This window comes from Myxocyprinus asiaticus, chromosome 26 (genome assembly GCF_019703515.2).
Source record: "Myxocyprinus asiaticus isolate MX2 ecotype Aquarium Trade chromosome 26, UBuf_Myxa_2, whole genome shotgun sequence".
Classification (NCBI taxonomy): domain Eukaryota; kingdom Metazoa; phylum Chordata; class Actinopteri; order Cypriniformes; family Catostomidae; genus Myxocyprinus; species Myxocyprinus asiaticus.
In genome coordinates this window covers 27100112-27120488 of record NC_059369.1, presented here as the reverse complement: position 1 = coordinate 27120488, position 20377 = coordinate 27100112, and the positions used below count along the sequence as shown (strand labels likewise).

The 20377-nt window shown below is 37.6% G+C and overlaps 1 protein-coding gene across 6 annotated transcripts in view; it reads left to right on the top strand.

The window, feature by feature from the left end:
* The window catches only part of LOC127417418 (chromodomain-helicase-DNA-binding protein 2-like), a 38638-nt gene that overhangs the window by 5220 nt on the left and 13041 nt on the right, over positions 1 to 20377 (top strand). For 5 of the 6 annotated variants that reach the window (XR_007893272.1, XR_007893271.1, XM_051657464.1 and 2 more), the window contains exons 3-20: positions 1720 to 1954; positions 2109 to 2195; positions 2542 to 2603; positions 7808 to 7924; positions 8349 to 8504; positions 8670 to 8806; positions 9052 to 9277; positions 9379 to 9479; positions 10154 to 10195; positions 10304 to 10473; positions 10816 to 10940; positions 11098 to 11314; positions 11423 to 11512; positions 11622 to 11812; positions 13363 to 13551; positions 13755 to 13917; positions 14001 to 14153; positions 14820 to 14891. Coding sequence is in view for 4 of the 6 variants with exons in the window: in XM_051657464.1 (XP_051513424.1) it covers positions 1720 to 1954; positions 2109 to 2195; positions 2542 to 2603; positions 7808 to 7924; positions 8349 to 8504; positions 8670 to 8806; positions 9052 to 9277; positions 9379 to 9479; positions 10154 to 10195; positions 10304 to 10473; positions 10816 to 10940; positions 11098 to 11314; positions 11423 to 11512; positions 11622 to 11812; positions 13363 to 13551; positions 13755 to 13917; positions 14001 to 14153; positions 14820 to 14891 (2533 nt within the window). In the remaining 2 variants the exon portion in view is untranslated. The remainder of the gene's footprint in view (positions 1 to 1719; positions 1955 to 2108; positions 2196 to 2541; positions 2604 to 7807; positions 7925 to 8348; positions 8505 to 8669; positions 8807 to 9051; positions 9278 to 9378; positions 9480 to 10153; positions 10196 to 10303; positions 10474 to 10815; positions 10941 to 11097; positions 11315 to 11422; positions 11513 to 11621; positions 11813 to 13362; positions 13552 to 13754; positions 13918 to 14000; positions 14154 to 14819; positions 14892 to 20377) is intronic. The other variant, XM_051657465.1, reaches the window with a different exon arrangement.

Below are 20377 nucleotides of genomic sequence, written 5' to 3'. Positions count from 1 at the left end.
TATGTTTGAGTTGTGTCATATGATAAAATACAGTAATCATAGTTTGGAATAATACTTTACATAATAGTTGCTTAGCCTAACTTTTAACCATGTAAGGAAGTCATGAGCTCTGTATTTCAAGATTGATTTTCGTTTATAGTAGGAAGGGGAGTGCCTTTAAAACACAAGGCATTGCATTTAATTTAAGACTCAAAGGGCAAAGTACAGCAGATCATGTGGTCTGACACAAGATGACCTAAGATTATGTAAACCTTTAACTGCAGTCTATATGTTTAAGTGGGAAGATCACTGTACATCAAAAAGTTTTTGTGAAAGGTTAATATTAATTTTAAATTTTTTTGGATTTGTACATTTGAAAGATACCTTTGCCAAATCCACACAAGAGCTGAATTTAAGCATCAATAAACAGTATTATATTTAAATGTCTCTTCACCCATGCTCAATGTAACTGCAAAAATAAGGTATTCTTAAATCTGTAAATTAAATGAATGATTCTAAAGGTGTTGTCATTTGTGTGTTGGTGTTTAATTAAATTAGCATTCTTTTAAAAACTAGTGGTTAATTTCAGTTTATGCCAGGGTTATTATAGTTTGTATTTTTTTAGTTATGATATCTATTTAAGATTACATTTCAAATCAATTCACTTTTATTGTCATACAACCATTTACACAAGTGCAATAGTGTGTGAATGTCTTGGGTGCAGTTCCGAGCAACATAGTAGTCGTGACAGTGATGAGACATATACCAATTTACAATAAACATCAGATTAACACAACACAATTTAAAATCTAGTATACACATAATTACATATAACACAATATACAAATAATAAAATACAATGTATAGTATACAATACACACAATATAGAATACACATTATACAATAATAAAAAAAAAAATTATATATAGTATATATAAAATGTACAGTAGGTTGTATTGTACTGTATTGACATTCAGGCTGTCGGTTGACAGTCAGTTGCCAGTGTGTTGTTAAGAGAGAATATAATTTATGACAGTCCAGTGTGAGATTAATAAAGTGCAGTGCTGATGTATATTGATCGTGAGAGATCAAGAGTTCAAAAGTCTGATTGCTTGGGGGAAGAAGCTGTCATGAAATCGGCTGGTGCGGGACCTGATGCTGCGATACCGCCTGCCTGATGGTAGCAGTGAGAGCAGCCCATGGCTCGGATGGCTGGAGTCTCTGATGATCCTCCGAGCTTTTTGGCAGTTTAGTTTAGTTTTCAGTCATTTTCACACTTTGTTAGTTTTAGACTAGTTGCTGTTTTCTAGTTTCAGTTTAGTTTGTGTGTGTGTTTAACTGTGTTTTTTAATATGAAGGGCCCAGAGCAATATAGAGTCAGGGAGCCCTGAATTCCATGCTACGGCCCTGTGAACAAGCAATGATTGAAGCAACCATTTGATTGCTCTAAACATAATGGTCTCTTGGTTGCCATTTTAATACAAAGATTTAGTGCTTTAAGAGTAAAATGAGGAGTTAAAAACACTAAAAATTAATATCTGAATCTGGGATTTTCTAGGCGATTATCAAAAGACAGACTTGGGGCACTGATTATTTTGTCAGTCAATTCATTATAACAGTTCATTTGAAATCTATTAATATAATTCCTAGTAAATTAATGGAGGTCAGTCACAATATTTAGGAACACCAACCATGAGATCTATGAACTCTTTCTGAACATACACATCTTTATTATTGTAGCAACTCTGCATCAGAAGAATCTAACCACTCTGGATCAGAGTCTGGTAGTCAGTCAGAGAGTGAGCAAGGAAGTGAAAGGGCCCCTTCCCGCCATTCTGAGTCCAACAGCACCTCTGATTCTGAGAGTCACTCTGAGTCTGAGAATGAATCCATTGGGTCCAAGTCCCTTCAAACCTCAGCACAGGTCAAAGACAAACCAGTCAGGAAGAAAGACAACATGGCAGATGTGAAGAAGGTAATGGTACAAAAACAGGCCAGCTTGCTCATTAAATTTTAAGATCAATACTGAAACATTTGCATTGGATTTAATCGTGGAGATAATATTTATTTGATGATTTAATGTTTAATATATTATTATATTACTTTAATTGTATCCCTGATGATCATAGATGTGGGAGGAACATCCAGATGTTTATGGAGTTAGAAGATCCAGTCGGAGCAGACAAGAGCCTGCCCGCCTCAACATTGGAGCCGAGGTATGCTGGTTGTCTGGAGAATTCATTGTCAACACTGACTCCTAGTGGTGGCTTTCATGCTACCTCTACAGTAGCTGAAAAACTAGATTGACATTTGCAGCAAGTTGACATGATGTTCTGCTTCTTGGACTTAAGTAATTTCTGACATGGTTGCTTACAAAAATGTAAACACATTTATGTTTGGGCCTGAACCCAGACCTGATCAGGCTTGACAGTCTAAGTAGTAGTGTAAACATGCTTCTGTGTATTTAAAGCTTTCTCGACATTGATGCAAATGATACATTACATTTTCAAGCCATTTAATCTGAGTGCCATACATTCAAAATGGATTTTCATGGATTTTTAGGGCAGCAGTGATTCAGAGAGTGAAAGTCCGAAAAGAAAAGGCCTACGGCAGAAAAAGAAAGAGTAAGTGTACTGAATGCATTTACATTTAGCAGACGCTTTTATCCAAAGCGACTTATAAATGAAACACATAGCAAGCAATTTGTCATACATAGTTTAACAACATCTGCAGTATAGGATTGCCAAGTTCTCACAGTGGCTTGAGTAGTAAAGATTCTAGCACAGAAGAAAGAGACAGACAAGGATTTTTTTTGTACATTAAGTGCAGTAGTAAATGCATTAAATGGGACTCGACCACAGTTTTCCATATTTACTTAGAAATGTGTGTGCTTATTATCTAATTTTCTTTCCAAAATGTCTCTGTCATTTTGATTTTTGTTTGCATCATAAAGTTACCCACATTCTTCTGACCTTGTTTTCTTCACACATTGGGCCTTTTTCATGAAACACAAGCAGAACAAATTTGTGTCTTGTATAAATTATCCCATTGAATTAAATTTACATTAGAATGGTTTTAATAATGATTTACACATTTGTTCTGCTCGTGTTTCATGTGGCCCATAGTTTATATTCATATATTGTGGATCCTACAAGTATTTTCAGTTAAGCAGCAGTTGAAATATATGAATGCCATTATACTATATAAGAACATTTTAAAATCAAGTGGCATTTTTTAAAGCAAATTATTTTGCAACAAGATGTGTGTTAAGTTTTAAATTGAAATAAATACTTCATTTGAAAATGACTGTTCATAATTAAGATAAGTAGGATTGGGACACTTGCTGGTTTTCAAACTTGGAAACTTATGTGATGAACTACACCTGTGGTGTATACATTTATGGAGAACTGAACACTTAACGTTTTTTTACATTTATGCATTTGGCAGATTTTATCCAAAGTAACTAACAGTGCATTCAAGGTATACATTGTATCAGTTTGTGTGTTCCCTGGCAATCAAACCCATGATCTTGGCATTGCTAGCACCATGCTGTACAAGTTGAGCTACAGGAACTTGACTGTGGATTCTACAGGAACTCAACTGTGGATGCAGATGACTACTTGCATCCATTTAAAATGACCTTGGGATCAGTTGGTTAAAAGCAATTGCAAAATGGTTGCAAGTTAGTGCTGAGAAAAGGTCTAGTATTGTTCGGTTGCAGATGCCACTTGGTTTGGTATTTTATGTAATGCAATGAAATTAATAAACTTTTAATTGTGGTATTAAATAAAGTCACTTTACCTAAAAAGGATGTGTACAGATATTTGACACTTTTTATTAGCAAAGATTTTAGGTAAAAATGTATTTGAATGTACAATTTCTCTGAAGTTTTTCACCATTTTAACACTCTCTTGTAACTACGATCCAAGAAATAACCAACATTCTAGCAAAATCTTTCGAAAAGATCTCTTCATTAGACAACTGCCTTTTTAAACTGTGCCTTTAACATATGGGATACTCAAAGACTTGTATGAACTTGGGCTCAGAGTCTACCTACCCATCTTTATCTCCAACTTCTTGACAAACAGATGTTTTCGCGTTTGAGTAGGAACTACACTATCAAACCCACATGTACAAGAGCTAGGAGTCCCATAAGGGAGCATCCTTTCAGTGACTTTATTCAGCATCAAAATCAGTAGTATAATCAAAGTTATTGACCCTCACATTTTTCGGAGCCTATACGTTGACGACCTATGCATATGCTATAGGGGGAAAAATATGAATATAATTGTACGACAGCTACAACTATGCATAAATAAAATAAACAACTGGTCAATAAAGAACGTATTCAGATTTTCCAAAACAAAGTCAGTGTGTATGCATTTTTGCCTTCTCCGTTCCTTACACCCCGACCCAGGAGTTGAGTATGAAGGGAGAACCCATCAAAGTAGTGAATGACTTCAAATTCTTTCTTTTACGTCTCTACAGAACATTAATTAGATCCCGACTGGATTAGGGGAGTACTGTGTATGGTCAGGCAAGGAAGTCATATAAGGAACACTTGACAAAATACACCACCAGGGAATACGTCTAGCTCTTGGAGCCTTCAGAACAATTCCCATTCAAAGCCTTTATAAAGAAGCCGGTGAACCTTCCCTCCAGAATGGGCGTCTGAAACTGGCTTTATAATACGCAGTCAAACTCAAAGCAAATCTAAGTAATCTGGCCTCTATACCAGTATTCCAACCAGAATGTTCTCATCTGTATGAAGCTAGACCTAAAGCGATCAAACCTTTTGGAATATGGATTAAACCATACTTGGAGAACTTGAACACCAATCTGGACAACATAAAACAGTATAATTTTTGGGCTGTTCTCCCCTGGATCTTGAAAAAACCAACTATTTCTATGGCATTGGCACAACTAAAAAAGGCAGAAACTCTCCCCAACGTGTATCAACAGGATTTCTTGGTACTGAAATGTACTCTCCCACTCCGGATAAACGGATAACAGTGTGTCAGCAGCAGTAGTGACTGGAGATCAACAATATGGCATACGTATTCCAGAACAGAGCTCTATCTTCACAGCTGAGGCCTGAGCGCTGCTACTGGCATTGGAAAACATAGAGCTGGGCCGAGGAGGAAACTTTTTAATCGCTACAGACTTAAAGTCTTGCCTTCAAGCACTTGAATCCATGGAGACCGATCACCCCATAATCATAAACATTTTGACTAAAATACATCGATTACAGAAGAAGGATTACGTTATCTTCTGTTGGGTGCCGGGACATATTGGTCTGGCAGGAAATGAAGCAGATACAGCTGCAAAAGAGGCATTAAAATTGGAGATCTCAGAGTGTCTGATACCACCTTCTGACCTCAGACCATTAATAAACTCGTATATCACCAATAAGTGGCAATCAGAATGGAGTGAGTGCGACGGCAATAAACTATACGAAATAAACCCCAGGGTCCAAAGCAACTACTCTCAAAATGTTTAATCTAAGCACGACCAACTAGTGTTTTACCAGATGCCGACTGGGCCATTCAAGACTAACATGCGTTTTTACTGACTGGTGAAGATCCTCCCATATGTATACCTTGCCAAACCCCTATGACCATCAAGCACATTCTATTGAACTGTAAAACTTTTGGAACTATCAGACAACGCTTCTATACAGAGACTTCCTTAATAAACATTTTTTAAAAAGTGCCATCTGAACAGATTTTACAGTTTTTATCTTGTATAAACTTAAAGTGTCTTATCTAATATTAAAAATATTTATTGACGAACCTTTGTTTACCATGAGAATAGCCTAGTTGCTGACATGGCATTAAAACTAAATAAACAAACACCATTTTAACACCTTGCCTTAACTAATGCATTTAATTAGTCTTGCGGTGTGACACATGGATCTTTAAAAGTGCAAATATTCCATGCAGTACAGTATGAGACCACAAGCTGCATGTATAATACTTACAGTTGAAGTCAGAAGTTTACACACACTTAGGTTGAAGTTTTTAAGTCATTTTTTAACCACCACAGATTTAATATTAGCAAACTATAGTTTTGGCAAGTCATTCAGGACATCTACTTTGCATGACAAGAGTCATTTTTCCAACAATTGTTTACAGACGTTGTTTCACTTTTAATTGACTATATCACAATTCCAGTGGGTCAGAAGTTTACATACACTACGTTAACTGTGGCTTTAAGCAGCTTGGAAAATGTCAAGCCTTTAGACAATTATTGTGGATGTATTTTAAGGCCTACCTTCAAACTCAGTGCCTCTTTGCTTGACATCATGGGTCAGCCAAGACCACAGAAAAAAAACTGTGGACCTCCACAAGTCTGATTCATCCTTGAGCAATTTCCAAATGCCTGTAGGAACCATGTTCATCTGTACAAACAATAGTACGTAAGTATAAACACCATGGGACCACGCAGCCATCATACTGCTCAGGAAGGAGATGCATTCTTTCTCCTAGAGATGAACGTAGTTTGGTGCGAAAAGTGCAAATTAATCCCAGAACAACAGCAAAGGACCTTGTGAAGATGCTGGAGGAAACAAGTAGACAAGTATCTATATCCACAGGAAAACGAGTCCTATATCGACATAACCTGAAAGGCTGCTCAGCAAGGAAGTAGCCACTGCTCCAAAACTGCCATAAAGCCAGAATACAGTTTGCAAGTGCACATGGGGACAAATATCTTACTATATGGAGAAATGTCCTCTGGTCTGATGAAACAAAAATTGAACTGTTTGGCCATAATGACCATCGTTATGTTTGGAGGAAAAGGGTGAGGCTTGCAAGCTGAAGAACACCATCCCAACCGTGAAGCATGAGGGTGACAGCATCATGTTGTGAGGGTGCTTTGCTGCAGGAGGGACTGGTGCACTTCACAAAATAGATGGCATCATGAGTAAGGAAAATTATGTAGATATATTGAAGCAACATCTCAAGACATCAGCCAGGAAGTTAAAGCTCGGTCGCAAATGAGTCGTCCAAATGGACAATGACCCCAAGCATACCTCAAGTTGTGGCAAAATGGCTTAAGGACAACAAAGTCAAGGTATTGGAGTGGCCATCACAAAGCCCTGACCTCAGTTCGATAGAACATCTGTGGGCAGAACTAAAAAAGCGTGTGTGAGCAAGGAGGCCTACAAACCTGACTCAGTTACAGCAGTTCTGTCTGGAGGAATAGGCCAAAATTCCAGCAACTTATTGTGAGAAGCTTGTGGAAGGCTACCCAAAACATTTGTCCCAAGTTAAACAATTTAAAGACAATGCTACCAAATTCTAACAAACTGTATGTAAACTTCTGACCCACTGGGAATGTGATGATAGAAAGAAAAGCTTAAATATATAATTTTCTCTACTATTATTCTGACATTTCACATTCTTAAAATAAAGTGAACCTAACTGATCTAAGACAGGGAATGTTTTCTATGATTAAATGTCAGGAATTGTGAAAAACTGAGTTTAAATGTATTTGACTATGGTGTATGCAAACTTCTGGTTTCGGCTGTATAAAAGAAATAGCAAAATGCTGTTTAAAGTAGTTGAGATGGAGTACCGTATGTCACACTACAAGACATGTCATGTAGTTCACTACCCATGCAATATGTTTAATGTATTTCACTACCCATACTCACATTCTGCAAAAATACAATTCATTATAATAGAATGCAGTATCTCTCAGCATTTTGAACTGCCTGCATGGTCGGTAATGTGTAGAACTGACTGGCTTGCCGCATTATGATGGCGTAGCAGTTGAAGCCATTAGAGGTCCAATAGGTGAACTTGTGGTATTTCTGTGTTGAAAGAAATAACTGGAAAGATGACTCAAATGACGATGAGGATGATGATGAGGAAGAGGCCAGCAGTTCAGATAGTGAGCAGGAAGAGCAAAAAGTTAGATCCAGACGACTTCCTGCTAGAAGGTAAGAGTGTAGCGAAGCCTGGCCTTCAGACAGCGCTGATGAATTTATAAGTGGGCTGCCATAACTGCTGTCTATTTAAATGATGGTAGAACTATTATAACTAATTCATGGGCTCATCTATTAAATGCTATGCTTGTACTGAAATTGGTGGTGTGATTTTGCTCTATCATAAATTGTTAAAACATATTCTACTTCTGGCCCAATGATTAAAATTATATGAGCTCTACCTCTGATTAGAACTGGTTTAAATGTGTGAAAAGCTGTCTCAAGGCCATTGGCTCATGAGTCAGACTGCTAGGCGTGAAAATGTATCGCTACACTAGCAAACAGATCAGGGACCCAGAATAAAAGGCAAGAAGCCAAGCATGGTAATTGAGTGCATGGATATGTATATATAGATACGTGTGTGCTCTCCTTCTCCCAGACCACAGACCAAATCCTCTGCAGGCAAGCAGCAGCAGTCACAAAAGGGACGTAAACAGAGGAAGCAGGAGTCTTCCGATGAGGAAGATGAGGATGATGATGATGATGAGGATACCCCAAAAAGACAAACAAGGCGCCGAGCAGCTACTAAAGTCAGGTATGGATTGTTTTCATCCAGTCTGTGTGAATGGAAGATGCCTTGCCATTTAGTATTTGGTGTGTCTCACTGTGCCATTGTTAACAGCATGTTTGTTTACATTATTTGCATAAAGTACTGTATAATGGCTCGGTGAAAAAGTAATGATGAAGTACATGTTTGTAGTTATAAGGAGGACCAGAATGATTTTGAGACTGACTCTGATGACCTTATCGAAATGGCAGAAGGAGCTGAGGAGCAACAGGACGATGACAGTGAGACCATTGAGAAGGTCCTTGAGACCAGAACTGGCAAGAAAGGAGGTAAGAGCTCTCTTGTTAGTTTCTTCCCATCATACTTAAAATACAGTCTCATTACTCACCTTCACTGTTCCAAATCCAAACCCGTATGACTTACTTACATGGAACACATGAAAGGCAGAATGACCAGTGAAGAGTGACTGAAGCTGTCTTTCTGCCTAACATCTTCATCAACCTTCATTTGTATTGAAACAAAGGCAGTCTTGTGTATTGATTTTATTCAGAGTTCCGTTGTTCCTTGTTAACAGCTACTGGAGCTTCCACAACCCTTTATGCCATTGAAGAGAACGGGGACCCTGGAGCAGACTTTGACTCTGAGAAAGATGAAGGGGAAACCCAGTTTCTCATTAAGTGGAAAGGCTGGTCCTACATCCACAACACCTGGGAGAGTGTGGATTCCCTCACTCAGCAGAAAGTCAAAGGGGTTAAGAAGTTGGACAACTTCAAGAAGAAAAATGATGAGCTCAATGCTTGGTGAATGAGATGCTGCACTTCCATTATATGTGATCTCTAAAAGTAGCTAATTGTAACTGTTAGCTGCAAACTATGTGTTTCATGTGTTATGTGTTTTATAGGATGAAGAAAGCATCACTTGAGGATTTGGAATATTACAACTGCCAGCAAGAACTAACCAATGACCTGAGCAAGCAATTCCATATAGTAGAGAGAATCATTGGTACGTCTTGTTTGTGATACATCACAGATAACTCTCACAAATTGTATTACATGCACTGCTAAAAAAAATTAAAAAAATAATTACGTTTACTGCCAATGATGCACTGGACACTATGCACTCAGCCATGTAGTGTATGAATTTTCAAAGTGTAGGATTGTCCCAAATGGAACAATTAATGTGTATTTATGCATGGAAGCATTCATCGGTTAACAGTTGACAGAAGCTTTAGCACATTAGCCAAAGTCAGTAAAACACTTGTATGTAAAATAATGATCACATTCACAAGGAATGGGGTGATGACAACGCATTCAACTTACATTTGTTAAGGTGCTGTCTTCACTGAAGTTTTGCGAGTTGCCACATTCTCCATTATTTACAATTGTTTTGTCAGACCGCATTGCAGCCATGTAACTCCACCCCTTTTGCTACACACTGCAAGCCGCAAATGCTGAGTGCATAAAGTGTCCAGCATTCCCCACTCTGTTTTGACAGTTGAAGAAGTACGTCATCCGGGTACTCATAGTACACTTTGTTGCATTTTCAGTGTTAACATACTAGTTGCACTACTTTCACTACAAAATAACGTAGAATAGCAGAAGTGTATGGTTTGGGACGCACCTAATGTTTATCTATTATGACTTGATATTGAATTTTCCTTTTCTCTCATTTAACAGCAACAAGAACAGGGAAGTCACAAGTATCTTCAGATTTTCCCTGTACGTTCATTGTAACTCATTGCATTCATAATTCTAATATCTTAGTTCTACATGGTTAAAGGAGATGTTTACTATATTAACTAATAACTGTCTGTTATGTTGCAACAGCCCATAAAACCACTTCCAGTGAGCCAGAGTACCTGTGTAAGTGGATGGGGCTGCCCTATGCCGAGTGCACCTGGGAGGATGAAGCCGTAATTAAAAAGAAATTCCAGTCCTGCATTGATAGTTTCCAAAACAGAAATGGCTCTAAGACAGTCCCTTCCAAAGACTGTAAGGTAAGTAAGAGATTCCTTTAGTTTTAGCCTTGAAGTGTTTACTAATGAAACTTTTATTTTTATCAGTGTTATATTTTGGGAATGGCTTGGCCCACACAGAATCTACAGACTTTTTGCATGTTCTGATTTTAACAGACAATATGTGGAATTCTGTGGAATGGATTTAAATATGTAAAATCTATTAAACTGAACTGAAAGTACTATATTATTGGTTGCTGAAAGCATAATCAGATTGGCCAAATTAATTAGTTTTAATTTTATGAATGTCTGGTGTTCCAAATCTGCGTTTTGAACCATACAATGTTATGTGTACCCTATCATCTTTTTCTGTCCAAATGAAAGGTATTGAAACAGAGGCCAAGATTTGTTGCCTTGAAGAAGCAGCCTTCTTACATTGGCGATGAGAACCTTGAACTGAGAGATTACCAGTTAGATGGACTGAACTGGCTTGCACATTCCTGGTGCAGGTACGCAACATATAAGTTGAATTTTTGGTCAAGATTTTGTTCAAATTGAATACTTTGTATTATTATGCTGTTATATGAGTTCTTGATCTCGGAAGGATCCTTGAATTCAAACGTCCATACAAAGAGACAAATCTCTGATCCCTGTTATGTTCTGTAGGTGTAACAGTGTTATTTTGGCTGATGAAATGGGCCTGGGGAAGACCATTCAGACGATCTCCTTCCTGTCCTACCTATTCCATCAGCACCTGCTTTATGGACCCTTCCTGCTGGTGGTGCCGCTGTCAACCCTCACCTCCTGGCAGAGGGAGTTTGATACCTGGGCCCCTGACATGAATGTAGTGGTCTATCTAGGAGATGTCATAAGTAGAAAGACAGTAAGCCAGTTCTCATATGCTGAGATAACCTATCCTCAGATACTGACAACAACTTTACAGTGCCATTTTGAGGCTTAGTTTGGTGTTTAATGATCTGTTTTTGACCAGATCCGTGACTATGAATGGATCCACCAGCAGACAAAAAGAATCAAGTTCAATGCACTTTTGACCACTTATGAAATTCTACTGAAAGACAAGGTATGAACAATGTCATCGATTCAGCCTAGTGTAACCACCATGTGTGTCATTGAAATTAGTTGTTCTGTCATAGCAGATTTTTGAGTAAAGGCGATTTCTGTGTGTGCAGGGAGTATTGGGGAATATAAATTGGGCCTTCCTTGGTGTGGATGAAGCTCACCGTCTTAAGAACGATGACTCGCTGCTGTACAAAACTCTGATTGATTTTAGATCCAACCACAGGCTGCTCATCACTGGGACCCCTCTGCAGAACTCACTTAAAGAGCTGTGGTCCCTTCTACACTTTCTTATGCCTGACAAGTAAGTGCTCTCAGTTATAGTTTGCATCAATCACTTGTTTGAATTTGATGAGAGCAAAGTTCAGATCGTCAAAAAACAGGTTCACATTTGTCATTAGTTTGGTCCATCTGTAACTCATAGCTCTATTAAAACAAGTTACCCTACAATATTGACTTCATTGCATTACACAACATAGCAGCAATATAAAGGCTATGGGCTTTAAGGAATATATGAAAATGGGATTTTTGCAGAAAATGCTCCTTTAAGGGTTTCAGTCATGATCATGAAAAAAACTTCCTTGATGATTTGAAATTAGAGTTTGGTGTCCTATGAAAATACACTGTAACTTTTAGAACTTAATACATTTTCCCCAGCTGATAAAGAGCATTTCATGAAACTAATCTGCAAAAAACATTCATTCTGAAATCTTGGTATTTCTGACAACAAAACCCTAACAACAACATTTGACCACCCAAATTTATATATATATAAAATGCTGTGCCTTTTATTCTAAGGGTCAGGGAGAAAATCGGAGGAAAATTGTCTTAAAAATCTAAAATCAGACTGTAACAAACACTAACAAAACAAACATTAGAATTAATTTGAAAAAATCGGGCTGTGAATCGAATAAAATGTTTTAATTGATTAAGTGCACAGTTTTCTGTAATTAATCATGATACATTCAAATATCATTGATATATTTTCTTTACATTTTGTCTCAGTGAACTTGCAAGAAATTGGTTAGTCATCATATATTTTTGTTATTTAAAAATAAAAAATATTTGCGATAAATTAGCCACATTTTTACAGGTATAAATCTTTGATACAAGTATGTGTATACATGCCATTAAATCAGTGGGCATGCTGTAATTAAACGTTAGGCTAAATTTTCTGTCGTTTTCCAGTGGACTTTATTATAGGATCAAATGGGCAGATTCATATCAAGCTTTAATGGCAAGATAAACTTGAGTGTGAATTTACAATGCATTATAAGACACTATATCCATATACACTGATCAGCCACAACATTAAAACCACTGACACCACACTTCAAAAATTGTTCAGGAATGGTTTGAGTAACATGACAAAGAGTTCAAGGTGTTGACTTGGCCTCCAAATTCCCCAGATCTCAATCTGATTGAGCATCTATGGGATGTGCTGGACCAACAAGTCCAATCCATGGAGGCCCCACCTCGCTACTTAAAGGATCTGCTGCTAATGTCTTGGTGCCATATACCACTAGACACCTTCAGAGGTCTAGTAGAGTCCATGCCTCGATGGGTCAGAGCTGTTTTGGCGGCACGAGGGGGACCTACATGATATTAGGCAGGTGGATTTAATATTGTGGCTGATCGGTATAAACAAATGTACAGATAACAACAGATAACAAATTGAATACTAGAGTTTAATTTGCTAAAGTTAAAAATCACAAAACTATAATTTTCTCTGGTTGCCACTCTCATTCACTCACACGCTGGTCTCTTTTGCATGGTTTTACTTTGAAATGTGTTTAGATGACAGTAGGTGAGTGTTTATAATGCGATAATGCTTTTGACTCTGCCTCTCATCAGGTTTGAGTCCTGGGAGGATTTTGAGGATGAGCATGGTAAAGGCCGGGATAATGGTTATCAGAGCCTCCACAAAGTTCTGGAGCCTTTCCTGCTGCGTCGTGTCAAGAAAGATGTGGAGAAATCCCTGCCTGCTAAAGTGGAGCAAATCCTCCGAGTCGATATGTCTGCCCAACAAAAACAGTTCTACAAGTAAGCACTGTTTCATCTGATTGCATGCCACTTCACAAGTCTTTGTGCTTGGTTATTTGAGATGATAACGTAGCTCTCTAAATGAAGGGGTAATGCTTTGATTAAGCACAATCTTGAATGCATGACTGCATGCAATTGGAATGCAATTGTTTCAAGGATCTGTCAACCTTAAAGTGTTTATTTTTTTAATTTATTTTTTTAAGGTGGATCCTAACAAGAAACTACAAAGCCCTGTCCAAAGGCACCAGAGGCAGCTCCTCCGGCTTTCTCAATATTGTAATGGAGCTGAAGAAGTGCTGTAACCATGGTTTCCTTATCAAACAGCCAGAGGATGGTGAGAATGAAAAGCCACAGGAGCACCTACAGGTATGATTGGCTTAGTGTATTGAAACAGAATGAGCTTGTTCCTTGGAGAATGTCATTTTAAGGATGTTTGTTGGTTGTTTCAGGCCCTGGTGCGTGGCAGCGGGAAGCTGGTTCTCCTGGATAAGCTGCTCACACGACTGAGAGAGAGAGGCAACCGTGTACTTATCTTTTCCCAGATGGTCCGCATGTTGGACATTCTTGCTGATTACTTGTCTATGAAACGATATCCATTTCAGGTATGATCTATACTGCACTGCAAATTGTTAAATGGTTTTATCTGTACCGTTTCAGAAGTAAAGTCGTAATAGCCTTATATGGAAAGACAACCATAAGTGAGACATTTGTAGGTGGCTTTCCCAGAAAAGTGGCTCAGTTTGGTGCTGTGAGTAGCACAAAAATGACTCCTTTAAGTCAAGTTTCACCACATGCATACAGTGTGTATTAATTACTTAATGAAGTAATGAAGATGTCCACATGCAATTGGTCATTTGCAGTTTCCATCATATTCTGTTCTGAGCTAGATCTTTTAGTAATGGGTATGGAGAGTTTCAGAGGTGTGGCTTTTATGAAACTGGCTAGCACTTGGCTTGGGTGATTTATGGAATCATGTGTCAGGTTCGCAGTATGTAAGTTCAGACAGCAAGTTTCCTGAGTCTATTTTTATCCACTAGTTATTTTTTGATTACCACTGATTTGAGCATTAGCACAGCTTGCTTCTAAATGCTGTTTTGGTCTGGCGTAATATCTTCAGTGCCATCTTAATATCCAATAAACTGGTGACTTTAAGATTTAAGAAGGGTTTAGGGATTTTGTAGGAGCTTATCTATCTGTGGTGCCCTAGTTTGGTCAAAGTGCCAGGCTTTATATTCCTTAACCGTATTTGTGTTTTTTCTAATGTTCAGCGTTTGGACGGCTCCATCAAGGGAGAGCTCAGAAAACAAGCACTGGACCACTTTAATGCCGAAGGCTCTGAGGTAAGAACCAAAACTGAGTTTGTTTTTTAGCAGAGCTTCACTGTCGAGAGACATTTGTTATGGTTGTGATGGTCCAGTCAAGAGTCTGCGTCAGAGCTCAGTTGACAAGGCTGGTTCTGGGAAGGCTTGATGCATGGGAAATGCAGGCCTAGTGCAATTATCAGGAGACTGGAAATGTAAGAGGACATGTAATGGGAATCAAAACTATTCTTGTGTGATTCACATATCAAAACAATTATCAATCTCTTAAAATACATTTATATAGTATATTTATAGTTCCATAAGTTTGATTAATCTTTTAATTGGTTGTTGAATGTCTTACAAAACCTGTCAAAAAAATTCCTGGTCCTATTTTACTCAAAATTCAAAAGAAACAAATAATGTAAATTTAGCATATAAAAAATAAAGCCTATTTGTAGGGCCATTGAGATTTTACATTGTGACATTATTTTCATTAATTACGCACATTTAACTACATAATTCTCATAATCGCAATGTGATAAAGCATGGTCATTTTGATATTCTCATTACAGCTACATGGAAAAGTATTTATACATCATAGTAGTACAACTCTCTTGGTACTTTCTTTTGTTTTTTAATGATTTTAATTGGAGAAAAAAATCATTGTAATACAGCATCATTTTACTATAATACAGTAAAGCCAGCGCCACACTAGCTGATTTTTCTAGTGATTTTTCAGGTGTGAGCCTCATGTATACTGCATTCATAAAGTATTCAGACTCCTTCATTTTTGTTGCAGCCTTATGCTAAAATGCTTTTTAAAAAATCACATCAATCTACACTCCATACCCCATAATGACAAAGAAAAAAAAAGATTTTTGATAACTTTGCAAATTTATTAAAATAAAAAACTGAAATATCACATGTACATAAGTATTCAGACCATTTGCTATGACACTTTAAAATTAGCTCTGGTGCATCCCATTTCTCTGGATCATCTTTGAGATATTTCTACACTTTGATTGGAGTCCACCTGTGGCAAATTAAATTGATTGGACATGATTTGGAAAGGCACACACCTGTCTATATAAGGTCTCACAGCTGAAAATGCATATCAAAGCAAAAACCAAGCCATGAGGTCAAAGGAACTGCCTGCAGAGCTCAGAGACAGGATTGTTTCGAAGCACAGATCTGGGGAAGGCTACAAAAAATGTTCAGCTGCATTTAAGTTTCCCAAGAGCACAGTGGCCTCCATAATTCTTAAATGGAAGAAGTTTGAAACATCCAGGACTCTTCCTAGAGCTGGCCGCTCGGCCAAACTGAGCAATCAGGGGAGAAGGGCCTTGGTAAGAGAGGTGAGCGGGGGGATTGGTCAGAGTTAAAGGAAAGCTGAACGCAGAAAAATACAGAGATATCCTTAATGAAAAACCTGGGCCTCAGACTGGGCCGAAGGTTCACCTTCCAACAGGACAGTGACCCTAAGCACACAGCCAAGAGTGGCTGCAACATAACAAAATGTGATGGGGTCTGAATACTTTATAAATACTCTGTACATAATCGCTGGTGGAGGGACACAAAGCACGCATTAGCATCTGCCAGTGGGAGGTTGTCAATCACTTGACCGTTGGAACTTCTTGCTGAGATAATGGCTTCAAAAACTGAAAAAGCACATCAGGCTTGCTTGAAAAAATCATTGTAACCAAGGCGGGATCTTGTGTTCTCGTGAAGTAACCAATGAGCTTCTTTTACTGAAGAACTGACAAGACACGTCAAGCTGTTCTGATCGTTTTCATCTGTGATCACTCTCCACTGCATATCATCACAAACGCAATAGTAATCCAAAGTGATTCGTCACCAAGCGTTTTTCTCCTATACTAAAATGACTAATGAAATCGGAAAGCAGAGACACAACAGTCTTATTGAACATTTCTTTACTCACTTGCCATATAATGTGGACATTCACATTATACGGCAAGCCTCGAGGGGATAAATACACAATCGCACACTTTCATAAGGTAAAGTTACTCCATGAAACGCTTCCTAAATTGCTAAATTGCTCTATTACAGTTGTTTATGCTCATGCATTACTGCTGTTGTTATTACGGCAAACTCCACGAGACTGAATCAGAGAGTGAGTTGGTTTGTCTGTCACCCCTCCATCATTCTTAATCGGCAAGTGTGATTGAAGAGAGCGAGATCTCAGCAGAACAGTCCACTTGTGTGACACCCTTGGCCAAAATCGAGATGTTTGGAGTCTGCTAGTGTGGCGCCAGTTTAAAGACCTTTTCACACCAAGTGCGAACCTTCGACGTGATTTCTAACCACGATTAAAACATTTTACGGTAACAATGGATTCCTAACGAGCTCTTCACACCTTCAACGAACGTCCACACTGAATCACGTGCCGACAAAGCAAAGCTTTTTTTTTTTTACTTGAGTGTGTCGTTTTTTTTTTTTCTCTCTTCTTTGCCCGGTGAAGAAACGCCCCGACCAGTAAAATTTGAGCTGTGAATCACGTGCCAGGAGCTGTTGCATTTCCCAAAACCAGCTGAACAGTTGGCGCTAAAGCACAGAAAGCTGTTTTGACCGTCGACATTAAAAGCTGAAGGAACTCTTGAGGAAATCCTCACTGATCAGTGAGGACATGCGTTTAATTTCCAACAAATGCCTGAAAAACTGAAACAGTTTTTTCTCCTATGGGTGCTCGTAACATGTAAATGATATTGCTGCATCACTGCCTTGCATCCCCTTTAAAAAGCTCTCTGATCTTACACTACATGGATCGTCTTCATATATTGCTGTATTTTTTCCTTTGCATTTAATCTTTCGCGAGTTCTCTAATATCTCTAATATAACATATATTGCAGAATATTTGCCTTTGTATCACCTTTTTTAATAAACAACTGTACGGATCTTAAGTGTTTTTATTCACCAAATATTAATAAAATGAATACTGTGACTTGCAGTGCACTGTGTCTTTATCAAAATGCCTTTGTATACCAAAAACGTGGTATCGTCTCCTCAAAATCGTTATTTCTGTGCAATTGTAAATAGTTGTTAACAGCTGTCATTGGCAAGTATTAGTATCTAATGGGTCAGACTGAGATGTTTTTTTGGGTGAGGTGTTGTATGTCTTGCATTGTATAGACTCTTTGGCCGGTTAAATGCAGTCAAATTTAATTAGTAACACGTTTTGATCAAATCTACAGGGTTTCCGCGGGTCGTTAAGTCTTAAAAAGTCTTAAATTTACTTTTTAAAATTTAAGGCCATAAAAAGTCTTAAATATCTTAAATAAATTACAAGAAGTCTTAAATTTCATTTGCTGAGGTCTCAGATTTTGGGGCGTGAATAGAGGAGACGCTTAAAACAGCAGAATCAAAATCATCTCTCTCTCTTGTGCATCTGTCATTTAGCAGTTGACACTTGAGTTTAGTGTGAGCGCGCGCAGGGAAGCGCGTTTTTACTGAACTTACGAAGTTACGTGTATAAACCTTTATAAACCCATTAATCAGAAATGCAAATGCCGTTATTTTGCATCTCTGTAAGCGAGCGATGCGCTAACACTGTCGTTCCTGTTTATAATCGACAAAGCTGTCAACATTTCAATTTGCAAGCGCGCGAAGTTGGAGCATCTTTTGATGCCTTTCAAATCATGGCACTTCCTTATTTCACATCACCTTTGACAATAATTGTAAAGCTAACAGAACTACTCAGCTGCAGAGTTACACCTGTTATATCTCTCATCTCCTCCTCTCTTGAGCTCCATCTGACATATACAGGTATTTTCTCTGCCATCTGAATCAGTCAATGAATTTTTTTTTGTAATATACAAAATAATAATAATAATATAATATAATTATAAAAAATATAATATTAATAATATACATAATATGAAAATATATTATCTATATTTAATATTTAGTATATAATCTGTTTTCAGTGTACATCATAACTAATTATGCAGCACAGTTCTCTTTCCTTGAATGAAAAACAAGATGCAGTGACAGTGAATGGTGACTGAGACTAAACGTTTTGCTTAACATCTCCTTTTTTGTTCCATGGCAGAGAAAAGTTCATGCAGACTCAAGGGTGACTAGTGATGACAGAAATTTCATTTTTAAATGAACTGCCCTTTAACTACCTGTTAAAGTATTTGGTAAAGGTATCTGCCAAGAAAAAATATATAAATGTTATTCAGCACATGCTAGACCTTATTCACAGCAGTGCCATATTTAATTTTTGACAAGAATGACAACGAGGCTGTGCGGGATAGACGTACAATCTCTTCAATGGGCTGTACTGTAGTTTAAAAGTGTTTTTGGATCGTTCCACAGACAAAACATTGGAAAAATATCTTTTCAAGGATACTCAGTAGACAAAAAACTCCAGACAACACGAGTTGTGGAAAATCAGATGGGATTTTGGAGCTTTTTACAGATTTATACCATGCATGCCATTGAAGAGATGGTAAGTCTATCCCTCACAGCTTCCTTTCCATTCCCATTAAAAATCAAACATAAGGTCTATAGACCAATCCTCTTGTTAACAAAAATGTCAGCGCATGTGCAGTGTGGTGGCAGAAAGCCCATTGACTGTTGCGTTAGATTTGACAGATTAGATGATTAAACGGAAGTATGACACAAAACCATCATAAATATAAACATATTCTTAGCGATACAATTACTATAATAAAGTGAGTTCATAACAAACATGTAATCATGTTCGCTTTAAATTTTTGTTGCAAAGTTGTGAGTTGAAATGATATTCTCAGTCCAGTTAGCTCTGTTGATGGCTTGAAGCCACAGCAGTCAACGAGAGCCCTCGGAATCATTTTTCAACAACGTAATCCGATAAAAGTTTATTTTTTTCTCAAAAGTTTATGGTTTTTGCCACCACTTCCATGTTTGACATAAGCGGTGACATTGCCAAAGCATTGGTCTATTGCGTCACGTTTTGCTGGAAAGCAAGTGACTAAAGAGAAGGGTCACAATATAGGCTACATACTTTGGGCTACATGCATTCTTAATGAATTCATTTAATGTTGTATTAACTTAAATGCACAATAAAATATAAGAAACATGTCCGGAGTCATCCAAGTGGTCCCAGTGGTTTTGTATTTACCAGCTAAAGAATTATTTAATGTGTTTTTTTTTTATTTTATTAATATTATTGCAAAAGTGGTATTACATTTTTCTTTTGTTTGGCCTTAAAAAGTCTTAAATTTAATTCCTTCGAACCTGCAGAAACCCTGATCTAGATACACATTCAATAAGATACAATCAGTAGTTCAGATTGACAACATCTGTTACAACAGTCATTATGTGTGCATTATGCAGTGAATAATTTTTTTAATTTAAAATACTGGCAGTGGCATACAGTATAATCAGTCTTATTTCAAGTGATAACGTTTAACCATTAATATCGATTCTTTCTAATTACCTTTCAGACTGTGTACACATGATAATATTTCCAGTCAACTTGTCCAGCAGGTGAACTGAAATAGTTAGTGAAGTGTCTCGAATGT